At 37.9% G+C, this 14248-nt stretch overlaps 1 protein-coding gene across 1 annotated transcript; it reads left to right on the forward strand.

Annotated features, from left to right (window-relative positions):
* Positions 1-4996: 4996 nt before the first annotated feature.
* LOC113120679 (tribbles homolog 2-like) lies at positions 4997-12941 on the forward strand. The gene is made up of 3 exons (XM_026290641.1): positions 4997-6052; positions 6709-7001; positions 11153-12941. The coding sequence occupies exons 1-3, from the start codon at positions 5783-5785 to the stop codon at positions 11625-11627; spliced, it is 1038 nt and encodes a 345-aa protein (XP_026146426.1). The 5' UTR covers positions 4997-5782; the 3' UTR covers positions 11628-12941.
* Positions 12942-14248: the final 1307 nt, after the last annotated feature.

The raw sequence follows: 14248 nt of genomic DNA on the forward strand, positions 1-14248 counted from the left end.
TTGTTTAAAAATAAAAAATAAATTTTTTTTAAATGCAATTTCGAACCCAAATATTGTTGGAGTGTAGTAGCTAAATGGTTAGATTAATATGTTTCTAGTTTCCCGGAGCAGAAAGCAGGTCTCTACACTTCACCCACCTCAAGGCTTAAAATACAGTATAGAAATAGAGACATTTCCCAGCAGCAAAACTGCTTCATTTTCTCATGAGCGTTGTGGCTGTAGGGGGTTAATTAAGATTTTAGCCATCCACGCTGACCTTTGAAAACTTCCAAGAGTGATCATCTCTCTACTTCCAGGCAACTGCTGCATTTCCCACTTTGAAGTTTCCCAATTTAGCAGACTTCAGCAGAGAAGAGAGATAGAAATTGGTCTATACTGAAAAGAAGGCACTTTGAAAGAAAGATAATCCCATTTTTACTTCCACATTTAGTGGTTGCATTTCTCTGTGTGACACAAAGTGGTTTGACCTAAATATGTGACTATATCTCTGCAGCTTCCATGCGCTGTATTTGGGTCTAGAGAGGGTAATATAGAGTCATTTTAAACCCTTCTTCAGAAAGAAGTTAAACCCATTTTGGGAAATCCTGGCCCACTTTAAGTTTGAAATAGTCAACGAGCATGAGGAGTTCACCCAAAAATGAAAATTTGTTTTAAATTCACTCACCCTCAGGCCATCGTAGATGTAGATGCATTTGTTTCTTCATGAGAACAGATTTTGATAAATTTAGCATTACGTCACCTGTGATGTATAGGTGACACAAGATGTTAATCAGTTGGGTGTGGGTTACTTGTGGATTATTGTGGTAGTTTTATCAGATGATTGGACTCTCATTCTGACGGAACCCATTCACTGAAAGTGATTGTAAATTTTTCTAAATGTTAAGATTAGATAGAAACATCTACATCTTGGATGGCCTCAGGGTGAGTATAAATTTCAAGCAAACTTTAATTTTTGGTTGAAATATTCCTTTAAGAGCATGGCAAGCTGCTTTTTCGGTAGCTGTTTAGTCCATGATTCTAGAAGAAAGGGTCTGTTTACGTGACAAACACAATCTCATGAAGTGTGGGCAAACCGAGGCCGTGAACTGCAGGAGAAAAGCTACCGACTCCCCCTTTCCAGTGTTATGTCAGGGGGTGGAATGAACAGTTCTGTCTGTGTCTCTCATCCAGCTGTGTGCATTCCACATGACGCCCTGCATTCCACAATGGAGAATTGCTCAATCCTGTATTCACTCACCTTCCACCCCCCTGCTTACTCTGTGCTGGGAAAACAGTCCAGGAGCTCAGGAATGCAAGTGGGAAGTCACTTTCTGAGATGAACAAAACAGAAGAATCGTGACTGCTTTACATTGGCCTGCTCATTGTGAAAAAAAGAAAAAAAAATTCCCTGCAAGGACATGCAGTGAAAAAAAAAAAATTACATTTACCCTCTTGTCCAATAAATCTCCATCACTGTAGGAAGTGTTATCCTACAATTTTGTATTCATAGGTTGGTTATTTGGTTAGCCAAAAAACATTGTATGGGTCAAAATTATAAATTATAAATTTTTCTTTTATGCCAAAAATCATTAGGATACAAAGTAAAGATCATGTTGCATGAAGATGTTTTGTAAATTTCCTACTGTAAATATATCAAAACTTAATTTATGATTCGTAATATGCATTGCAAAAAATTAATTTGGACAACTTTAAAGGAGATTTTTTTCAATATTTAGATTTTTTTTTTGCACCCTCATATTCCAGATTTTCAAATAGCTGTATTCTGTGGAAAATATTGTCTGATCATAATAAACCATACATCAATGGAAATAATATTTTTAATATACAATGTTTTATTTAACAGACAACTAGGAAGCAAAAAGGACAAAAGTTTATATATACTTTTTTTTTGGTAAACAGTGAAACTCACTATTAAACATAATTAAAACTAGTTATCTTGTTACTTGAAATAAAATAAACACTAACTAAAAATTAAATTTCTTTATTTTGGAAAAAGATCAAACTAAAACTGAAAAAAAAAACTATATCTAAACACACAACAAAATGCTTAAAACTAAAATTTTATGTTAAAATAAAAATTATATATTTTTAAATAATTCAAAATTAATATAAAATAGAAAAGTATCTCAATAATATTAAATAACCCTGGTGAAGGGAAAAGTGAATAGTGACCAGATTTCTAACAACATTTTAAATAAATTATCTTCACAAAAACCTATTTTATTGCTTTAAAAGCCATAAATAGCATGCAATATAGAATGCAAGTTTCAGGGAATACTTTTATGATGCTTTTTTTGCCCTTTTTAGAGCTTGTCAGCCTTTGGTTTCCGTGCACTTTCATTCTGTAGATGAGAGAGGTGTCAACATTCCTCAATTTGTGTTCCACAAAAGAAAGAAAGTAAATAGGTTTGAAATTAAATGAGAGTAAATACAACAGTTATAATTTTGGGTCAACTACAGTATGTTTACAACATTTTATCCGTGGGGTACATAAATATCTCACACACCCACCATTCACTGTTACACACAATACAACACTTTGTGAATGTAGCAGTGGGAGGCACAACAATGTCATTCATCCAAAACACACAAATTCAAAAAATCCCCTTGATTCCTCAATGTTCTCCTCCAGAACATATAATCAGTCTTGAAATTCAACACCAACTCTTACAAATCATGACATTGTGCAACAACAATAACAAGACTTGATACAACTGGAACAGATTATATGCAGACATAACAGACAGCAGGCATTTTGTCATCCATCAGTCGAACTCTCAGATCATTAAACTTACATCACTCGATCAATATGTCACACCAAATTAAAGAGTACATGTTGCATCTGCTATGAAAAAAATGTGACAGATACATGATTCAAATTTAAGTATCCTGAAACTGCAGAGTACAACAACATAAGGTCTTGGGTGATTATGGATGAATATATAAGTTTCATATATTTTTGTTGTATGTATTTTTATTTTTATATAACTTATATTTCAGGATGGATATGATCAGGACATGTCCTTTAGCCTACATTTGGCTATATGAGTATAATCTACCCAGATTGAATGTAATCTACAGCATGTCCACACATCTGGTTTCTGTTCAGTATCACAGTAGAGAATTCTGCATCTCGCAAGGAACAGACCTGCTATTAACATGTGAGGATTTAACCCAGTCACCATCTGGCCTACAACTCCATTTCAGACTTCTGCCTGCTTTATATACAGTACATGACCGTTCAAAGGCTTGACCTGCTCATTCTTGACTATTACACATTTTAGAACAATAGCTTTTTGTGGATTTTGTCATTATTTTTTAAGTTTTTATACTTTTCATAAATTAAAAATGATCAAAATGTGCAAAATATAATTGTGAATACAAACCCATAACCATAAAAAAACCATATGATAGGTTAGCATACAAATTTAGGCCGAATGAGCAAAATGCAGATGCTAGTATATAAATCACATTCGCGAGCGCAGATGGCCATAGCAACTCACTGCATTGGGATTAGTAAAAGTAAAAACTAGTCATATTAGTAAACATGTAAAAACACAAGTACGAAAAGTTAAACTAAAGTTAGATTAGGCCACAAGTTACTCTGAATGGGTAAAATATTGACACGGCAAGTTAGATACAAAGTTAAACGTAAGATTAGGCTAAAAGTTACTCTGCATGAACAGCTAGCCGTAACCAATCGCTGCATGGGCACTTTTCTTAGGATTAGTATCAGACAGTGCATGTCCAAACACAGATGAAAAATAAAACTAATAGCATACAAGTCAGTCTGAATGCATGAAATATGGATGCTCGTGAATATAAATCATGTGAGCATGTAACCGATGACCATTTGAATGATTTTGATAGCAGTATGGGACAGTGCTTTTATAAACACAAGTACTAGATTTACTTTTTATTGTTGTGATTATTTTTTTAGGATTATTTTAATTCCTTTTAGCACTTTGAGTTTGAGAAATGTGCTCTATAAATAAACTTGCCTTGCCTAGATGAACAGTTAAACACAAGTTAGATTCATCTACATTTTAGTCAAAATTGTCAAAGATAGACACTCACAATTACAATTTGCATTCACGCAGCAAATAGCTAACTATAGCAACTGATTGCTGCTTAAGTGCTTTGTTAGAATCATCGAACATTGCATGTGCAAAACAAAAAACCTTTTTTTTTTATTATTTTAACAAAAGATAGATTAGGACTGGAAGTCAGTTCAAATTCATAAAAAAATGTACTCGTGTCGCGATTATAAATCGCTTTTGTGTGAGTGTGTGACCATTGCAGCCGATTTGTTTAGAACCAGTATGGGACAGTGCATGAGCAAAACACAAGTACTAGATGGAAGGTTAAATAAAAGTTTGTATACAAGTTAGCCCAAATGGGCAAAATATAGTCGACCCTTATGAAAATTAACCATGGTTTTACAACAAATAAAACCAAAAAACAATGATTACTACAGTTATACCATGGTAATCACAAATTAACCAATGGTCTTGCTATACTAACCATAGTTTAACTACTAAAACTGTGGTTATACAAATGACAGTCAATACGTTACTATAAAACCATGGTTAATTTTCATAAATGTTAATTTTCCAGCAGAATTATTGTGCATGTACAAAGAACTAGAAGTACACATCGCTAATATTAAATTTTCTAAAAAATATTTTATGTTTAAACGCCTTTAAGATAAGATGTATATGTACACACATATTCAATGCTTAATCATCATGGCATTGTAGTTAATCAGAGTTTGATGTCATTTTTGCTTCATTGCACAAACCAACCGACATTTAATCCTAACACCCCCCAGAATTCACCATATCGACTGATAATTTAGGGTGCTTCAATTTAATTCCAAGGAAAACAATTATCTCCCATGACTGTATGGATGAAATACTTGCAAGACTGTGGATGTGTCAGAATCAAGCGAGCGGCCAATGGGAGGGCGTTATGGCCGTGACGTCAGGGGGGCTGGTCGTGCGCGTGGAGTGCTCCAGTCAGTCCCGCGAGCGCAGTCAGTCAGTCAGTGCGTGCAGCTGACCCCGCTCGCTCAATGGATTAGGTTCCCAGCCACGTAAGTAAGAAGAAGATGATGATAATGGTGTCTTGTTGCTGAACAAGGTACAGGCTCAGGGAGAACGTCGGCCGTTCCCTCTTGCCTTTGTCCGAATCAGATCCAAGCGACGGAGATCGTCGGAGTTTAGTTGCTCGCGAAGAGGAGGACATCGACATCCCAGGCGTAACAAAAGGCGGCTCGCGACCTGGAGCAAATTTTTCCTAGCCATATTTGGTAGATGCATGGACAGGCTTCGCGTGGAGACCCGCTCGAATGAACACGGAGCGCCCTCTCAGGATATCTAAACCCAGTTGGCACTCTTTCCTTTTAATTTAATGCAAAAAAAACCCTAAACATTCTTTACCTGCTGCGCTGCATCGACCGTGACGTCACAACCTTTACATTACACCGCGACGATTAGTGCGTTTTCGGCTCTTGCAACCAAACCGTGCTGATCTTTGAGGGCACGCTGATCATAGAGGTCACAATTCGTGCATGCACGTCATTGCATGTGTGCTCAAATGACGCCACATTGTCAGTGCAATTAACGCACATGCATAAGATCATCATTACAGTCAAGGGGAATCGCCGCTGCCTTCATGCCCAGTGTTAAATAGAGGGCATTTGTCTGTCATTCACTTCCATCCCCTCCCCCTTCTCCAAGACCGTCTGAACCCTCTTGATCTGGACGAACCTCCTATACTCATGAACATACAGAGATCCAGTCCCATTAACATTTCGCGTTATGGGAGATCGAGGCACAAAGCACACGACTTTGAGGAGCTATCTTGTCTAAGGACTACAGAATCCAACCAGAGTTTCAGTCCAAATTTAGGATCTCCCAGCCCCCCTGAGACCCCTGACTCCTCTCACTGCATTTCATGCATTGGAAATTACCTTTTGTTGGAGCCCATTGAGGGAGACCACGTTTTCAGAGCCACCCACCTGCACAGTGGGGAAGAGCTCGTGTGCAAGGTAAGAAACACCCGAATGCTTGTCATTTTGTAACGGAACACTCGTGCAATTGCATCAGCTATAGATGTATGTGAGACATGCATGTGGCTTAATGCATTCATTTGTGTGGTGCCTGTTGGTGCGTTATCAAATGAATGGCTTTTCTTTTGTGATTCATCAACAGTGACATCAAGTGATGAGTTATAGTCACGTGCAAAAAAGCATGTGGGAATACCCCTGAAGTGCGTGTGCGCGTGCATGCTTGCATACAGCCGTGCATTCATGCGTGCAAGTCCACATGACTTTGAAACATAAGACGCTCAGAATGGGCTGACATGGGCAGAGAGCCATTAGTAAGAACCTCTTATCTGCTGATGAGAGAATGGCCTCTGATGTCCCCCGCTGTCATGTTATATTTAGCCCATCTCTCACTTTTACATGTCTGTTACTAAGCAACATCAAAATTTAGTGTGTTTTGGGAACTCTGAAATGCAGCAGAGGTGTAATGCCTTTCAACTTGCAGTTGCATGGATTTCCTTTCTGTTGTTTCAGAATTAGGCATTGTCTCTGAATATGCCAGTAGCAGGGCTCTTGTCTTGGGGGGCTAATACTTTTGCACTATATTGGGGAATCGATGATGGCTTCTGATTGAATTAAACATGCTCTCTCTCCTCCAGGTGTTTGATGTCAGTCGATACCAAGAGTCCTTGGCTGCTTACTTCGTGCTAGGGACCCATGAGAACATTAACCAGATAGTGGAGATTCTTCTGGGGGATACGCGAGCGTACGTGTTCTTCGAGAGGAGCCATGGTGACATGCACTCTTTCGTTCGCACTTGCAAGAAGCTGCGCGAGGAAGAGGCTGCCAGACTTTTCCATCAGATAGCATCAGCTGTGGCGCACTGCCACGACAACGGCCTGGTCCTCAGAGACCTCAAGCTGAGGAAGTTCGTCTTTCAGAACGAGGACAGGTAAAGAAGCCACTAGTAAGGTTGTTGGGTTCAAACAGAATGTGCACATTTGATCTTTAAAGAGAGGTTTGTTTTACATGCACAGCACATTATTCACATACTGAGATTGGAAATTTGGTATATTACTGATGTGCTTTCTATTGAAACAAACATTATTGAATAGGTTGCCACCTCCCTTTTTTGGATTGCAAATAGCTTATAGTTTATATTGTTTATAGTTTAGAAATATATGAAGCTCTTTTCACACAAAAGTGACCTTCAAACCAATGCAGCACATTAGCAAGACCAGCTTAAACCATTGTGAATTCTGTGTCTGGAAATCTTTCAGCCTCACACAGAAATCCTATTGAAATTACTGGATTTTTCCTGCAAAAATTAGCTGGAGAACAGTAAAAGTGACCGCACCACAAATGTAAATTGACAAGATTTTAAATTAGCTTTTGAATGAGTAACACAATTTTAACCTGTTAAATGTCACCCCTGTCCGTATACGGGACGCCTACGTTGACTATACTATATTACAATCAAATCTAATCTTATCTTGACAAACTATATATCATTGGAAAGGTCTAAGACTCGCAAAGATATATTTTACCAATATTTTTTGTCAAAAATTATGTAGGAAAAGTAAAAGATGAATTTCTGACAAGAGTGCACCCTCAGAAATCTACATTACAAAATGAGCTTTGACCTTTGTTTAAAAAAAAGACTTCCTCGTTGCCTTTTTCTCTTATCACATTTTAGAAATCATCAGAAGTTATATATCACTTGAAAACATAAAATCTCAAAATTCATCCTTCAAAACCCATTTTAAAATCAGACATTGCATTACCATGTAAATGGTACATCAAAATCATGTTACAAAATGTTTTCAGTCATGAATTATAAAAATTGAGGTTTGTATCATGCACATTCATGTCTATCTTCAAAAACATGAGTGACAGTTAACAGGTTAAATTAACTTTTGACCAATGCCTAATATGACCTATTAGTGATGCTCAAATAAAAAAAATAAAGTTTTAATTTGGCCAATTTTTTGAGTAAAAAGTGTGGGTATAGTTGAAATTAGTTTGCTGTTCAGGGTGTTGTGTTCTCATATGAGAAATGAAACCGGTCCCAGTAAAGTTCTCTGGAAATGGATTGCCAGTGCCACTTGATTTTTTAGTAACACATTTTACATATTGCTGCTTCAGCATCTATTTTGTTCACGCTGAAGTGCATAAAACTGCTGTTGTGGCTTATGAACAAAATATATGGTCAGAAAGTTCCATCGTAGAGGTAATAATTAACAGTCACAGTTTCAATCAGTGGTTTATTTCAGTATATTTTCTTTGCCGTCACTGCTGAATATTTTTGATTTATGAAATTTCAGTGCATTACTATTTTTCATTTTAGTCATACAAGTTATTACTAACAAATATTGCTTTTTGTATTCAATCATGCTCTGCCTCCGAAATACCTTTCGGACCCTTAACATTTATTTCCAGTGCAGTGAACAACTTTAAATCCCCTCTTTTGTTTTTCTATTTGCATATCCAGTTTCGATATAAAAAAAAGTAAAGTTGTTGAAGTAAAATGGTTTTGAATGGCATTGCGTGTTAAGTCTTTAAAAATTAGCCTGCCCATATGTTTGGCAGTCAAATTAGTCTGAAATAATCCCAAGTCTGCGTTATGAAGCTGGGTGGCCTTCCTGTTTAAGCTAAATGGCAGTTGCCCCAGTGGCCAAATGAGTCAGCTCAGCTAGATTCCCTCTGGCTCACTCGATGGAAATGGAGAATGTTGCCTGGTGCTTTAAATGTGAGCTCGGTGACCTTACTGTTCCCATGCTCTGTGGTCTGGTGCGTCAGCCGTCCACCTTTCACTGAGTGATTGCAGACGAGCACAAGTAAACGTGGCCAAGGGTGGTGAGTATTACCCTGGCCAGAAATCAAACACCAAGGGTGCACCAAAATTGGAACCAGAGAGGAAAGCGAGCCAGACAGAACTGCATTCCTTGGCGAAGCGGGTTCCTGACATGGTTATGTCACGAAGGACGCTTGTAACGTTCTGCCGTCGCACGCTAGAGACCGCAGTGCAGTTCGTCTGGAATCGCTCCCTAATGTACAAGTGTGTGCATCCACGCATCCTCCTCCGTTTTTCCTGGGTTCATGTGGGCCGATGTTCTTTGCAGGCTCTTAACCCGGTGTAACTCAGCCGCATCGTGGAGCTGTGACTCACATATGCTGCATGTCATTAAGAGAATATTTCCAGCATGCCGTGTTCTCTTTGCACAGCGGTGCATGGAAAAGGGTCACAAGTTCAGGTCAGAGAAGGGGCACCCTGTTCATTCCTGACCTTCAGGTAATTTAGATGCCCTGCAACCTTTCCACGCAGCTGGCTACCGCTTGTCGTGAAAAATAATATGACTATTTTGAGCTCCGGGGATTGGATGTTTTGCTGAGACTCAGTGGGCGTACGGTTTCATTCGGATGGTTTCTGATTCAGAATCTGAGTCACGAGGCAGCTTGCAGAAGACCTCAAAGATGTTTTCATTGCATGTGTTGTTTTTTTATTTTTTTGTCTTTGTAATTTGGGCTGCATGATGTAGTTAGTCTCAGGGTTTTTCAGCTTTTGATGAATATGCAGGGATGCAAATTGTGTAGTTTGGAAATACTGTAAGCACTAAAAGGGATTTGCATAACTATACAAAACCTTGGGGTCGGTAATATTTATTAATGTTTTTTGAAAAAGCCTATTCTACTTACACGGGCTGCATGCATTTATTTGCTTAAAATAATTTAAACTCTCAAATATCTTTTTAATTGTAAGTTATTCATGTTATGCACATCTGAATTTTCGGCATCATTACTCCAGTTTTCAGAGTCACATGATCCTTCAGAAATCATTCTGATATGCTGTTTTGCTGCTTATCGATGTTGAAAACTGGCGCTGCTTAATGTTTTAGTGGAATCTATGATACAGAAAGTTCAAAAGAACAGTGTTTATTTGCAATAGAAACCTTTTGTAACATTATAACTATCTTTACTGTTACTTTGAATAAATGTACTGAATTAAAGTACATTTAATATAAATTTATCACAGTATTTTACTAATCATCACTTGTTTTTTAACTTGATGATGCAAAAGAATCATTGGATCTGATTCGTGAACATGATTTACCCTAATTCCTGACTTTTGCATCGAAGACTTTATTAAAAAATCTAGATGCTCTCATACTTTCAAGAAAAGAAGAACAGTTAAAGATAGAAAACCAAATAGAAAACCCCTTAAAGGATCAGAATGCTGCTTTATTTTATATTACTGTAGCAACAGAATCATTGCAGATATACTGGAAATATATATATATATATATATAGCAGATTGTTTGTCATTATATGCATGTTCCTTCATGTTTGCATTATTGTATAAATGACAGTATTACAGTGGAAGAACTAGGATCACAGGGAATCGTTGAGGAATTCCATCTTTGGCGTGGCATTATTCCTGCTTTTTATAATTCCCCGAATGAATACCAGATTTCCCTCTGGATTAGACTGGCAGGAATGTCCCGAGGCTATCTTTATATTGCTTTTATGCAAGGGATTTACAGTCCAGTATGTAGAGGATATTTATGCTTTGCTATCAAAAAAACTGCAATGGTAGAGGAAAATATGATTTAAAAGGTTTTTTGTTATTATTTTGGACGGACAGATTTGGAAGCAGGAATTGTTCTTAAATTGATTCTCTCATTGTTTTTGGTCATATTATTGTTGAACGAGCTTGAAAGCCAACACAACTGAAAGTTTGCTTATTTTAATTTATTTGACATCTTTAACTTATTTAATTGTAAAAACATTTTCAATCTGTTTTATCTTAATTTGTTCCATTTTAATGTATATTATGACTTTTCTGTTAGTTGTTTTGTCAAGCGTGAGTTTTCTATGACGTTTGCTTCATTTTGTGTATTTTGTATGTTCAAAAACTATCACAAATGATCCATCTAGAATTTGTTGCATTTAAGTATTTTATAACATTATATATTCGTTTGTCAGTTCAAATGTTGGATCACCCATCTTGACAGCCAACAAACCAATAATGGTTTCCCTTTTACTTACTGAACACCTCATGTCTTCAAATATGTACATTTTCATGTTCTTCTCCGTCTTTCCCAGGAACCTTGTAAAGTTGGAGAGTTTGGAGGATACGTACCTCCTAGAAGGAGGTGATGATTCGCTCTCGGACAAACACGGCTGTCCAGCCTACGTCAGTCCGGAAATCCTCAATGCAAATGGCAGCTATTCTGGTAAGGCGGCGGACGTGTGGAGCTTAGGCGTGATGCTCTACACCATCCTGGTGGGCCGTTACCCGTTCCACGATGTAGAGCCCAGCTCGCTGTTCAGTAAGATCCGCCGCGGCCAGTTCAACATCCCCGAGACGCTAACACCCAAAGCCCGATGCCTCATCCGTAGCATCCTGCGGCGAGAACCAGCTGAACGCCTCACCTCCCGAGAGATCCTGGACCATCCCTGGTTCTCGGCCTCCGGCGGTTCGGCCGCTGCCTCCAACCACGGAAGAGGCGAGCGAGAGTTGGACCAAATGGTGCCAGAGGCCAACATGGAAGACGAACTGGAGCAGTTCTTCAGCTGAGCACAAACTCATCAGACGTTATGCCACGTCCTTTTAGATTATCAGAAATTCACTCATTACAAACGGTGTCTATCTTTATTTCTCATTCCGTGAAAAGACATGGTCGTTCTGGCTTGGGCGGAAAGGACTTCTTCCTAAGCTACGACTTCTGGACGAAGCGTGTCAGATGATGTAGCAAGACTTTGGTTTTTCCTTTTATTTTCATTCGTTTTTGTCTTTATTTTCCGTGGTGCTCGCGAGGCGTACGAGTCACAGTAAGCTACAAACATGCATTACAGCACAGGAGAATGCAGCCAAGGAACAAAGAAAATATCAGGCAGAACTGCTCAACCTTTCCTGTTTCCAGCTTTGATTTGCTGACCGCGTCTCAGTTGCTTGTTTTCCTCGAATGCAAACTGTTGGTTGCGTCTCGATTTGGTCCTTGGTTTAAGAAAAGCGTTTCGACAGCCCTCCAGGTCAATATTGTGAAGGCCATGTCATTTTTTGTGTTTAATTAATTTTGGCTGCATTAAGAACGACTTGTGTTGCATTAAGCTCTTCCTTTTACTATCATTGCTGCTTTTTTCGCTCGAACCATAACGGAAACTTTTTCAGTGAGTCTTCAGAGAATAAAAAACGTCAAGCACTTGACTCGCTTAGGCTTGGAGATCCTCTCTGGACTAGTCATCTATTTAACTTTTAGTTGCTGGAGCAAAATGTATCTTTTTTTTAATTTTATTTATAAGGTAACTATTACTATATTTAAAGAGAAATACATGCAGGGGTTTTCGTTGTTTTCTAAACCGCCAGTTTACAAGAATATTGTAGGCAATACATTTGACACAGGACAGGTTTGACTTTTTGTATCAAAGTTTGTCCCAAGTTGGAAGGTCTACGATTTAACGTCAGTGCCAGTAATCGCGCACCCCAAACGCATGCTGACTGCACTCCTTTATTTTTATTTTTTTTCGCTTTTTGCATTTGACTCCTTAAATATTAGACAATATTTCTACGACTACACCGTCTCGAGTACCTCATGTTAACTCTACTGCCTGCATAGGTCTGTGAAATGATCATGTTTTGAATGGGTACATGTAGACATGTTTCGTCGTATATCAATGTTACTTGAAATCGTGATTTATATCTAGTCAATGGCATGTGCCCTTTGAATGCTTTAGCCTGCCTAGCAAGAGGGGAGTTCATAGTTTCAGTTTCGTTCTCTTAAAGAAGAATCTTACAAAGGATTTACTAGGAGTCCAATTGCGCTTTGGAGTTTCTTTTTCTTTTCTTTTTTTCCCTCTGGACATTGTGCTTTCACTCGTTTTGTAGAAGGAACTTGCATACCTAAGTTGGTGCTGATTAGGTGCTAAGTTTGAAGGATGTTTTTCTTTTTGTTCGTTCAATTTTTTTTCCTCATGTTTTCAAGGGGAGGGGGGAGTGCATGGTGGGATATCTGCCTCAGATGCTCTGATTGTAATGTAACAGATTTTTGGTGTTTTGTCCAGATTTATTCAGTAAATAAATTGTGAACTGCACACTGAATGCTGCATCTTTTTATCCAATCTTTTAAGTTTTAAATATTTATATGTATATTCCACGTGTATATATGTTAAAATGTAATATAAAGCATTACATAATACACACACCTATACTGTATCAAAATGGTGTCAGTTGTTATCTATCCACCTACCTACCGTATTTTTCGGACTATAAGTCGCACCTGAGTATAAGTCTTATCAGTCCAAAAATACATCATATCAGTCAAAAAATACGTCATGATGAGGAAAAAAACATATATAAGTCGCACTGGACTATAAGTCTAATTTATTTAGAACCGAGAGAAAACATTACCGTCTCCAGCCGCGAGAGGGCGCTCTATGCTGCTCAGTGATAGACTACATGAGCACTCTGCAGCATAGAGCGCCCTCTCACGGCTGTAGATGGTAATGATTTCTCTTGGTTCATGTCTCTTAGCTCATTTTTCTAGGTTCATGTCAAATTAATTTTGATAAGTCGCAGGACCAGCCAAACTATGAAAAAAAAGTGTGACTTATAGTCCGGAAAACACCATATTTATCTACCTATCTATCTACCTGTCTATCTAATATAAAATTGTTAAAGTGTACTTCTGTATATTAGCACAATCATCAGATTATACTGATCATAATATCAAAATGGATGATTAATTGACATACCACATATTAATCTATCACAACTCATACTCCGGCCCTTTTTTATTTTTAAAATCTTTTTTTTTTTTTTGTACACCCGTTGATTTTCATGGTTTATGTTCTCTCTCTAGTTTAGATTATTTAATGCCTTTGATCTTCTGGACATTAAGACTTGTGATAAATCACATGCAGACATCACTCTCTGTGACTTCATAATCTAAAGCATTTCCCCCTCAGCAGATTCGTTGATTTCTCTGCTTGACTGCTACTAAATCTGACTAAAGCCTGCTGGGAAATAATCCATCAAATACAGATTAATGCCTTGTGCATTGGGCCCATTTTCTATGATCTGCAGCCTCGGTGTCATGTGCAGTCATGCCATAAAACACACAATGTACATTTAACACTTGTGTCCCTTGTGGACTAGACATTAATGGTCCAACTGAAACACTGCCTGTAAAATAATGCAGT

Source organism: Carassius auratus, chromosome 20, assembly GCF_003368295.1.
Source record: "Carassius auratus strain Wakin chromosome 20, ASM336829v1, whole genome shotgun sequence".
In the NCBI taxonomy this organism is placed as follows: Eukaryota; Metazoa; Chordata; class Actinopteri; order Cypriniformes; family Cyprinidae; genus Carassius; species Carassius auratus.

Excerpts from the sequence above, each read along its gene's own strand:
- LOC113120679 (XM_026290641.1), top strand. The coding sequence starts at position 5,783 with ATGAACATACAGAGATCCAGTCCCATTAACATTTCGCGTTATGGGAGA. Across the intron at positions 6,053-6,708 it reads GGGAAGAGCTCGTGTGCAAG|GTGTTTGATGTCAGTCGATA; the intron begins GTAAGAAACACC and ends TCTCTCCTCCAG. Across the intron at positions 7,002-11,152 it reads GTCTTTCAGAACGAGGACAG|GAACCTTGTAAAGTTGGAGA; the intron begins GTAAAGAAGCCA and ends CGTCTTTCCCAG.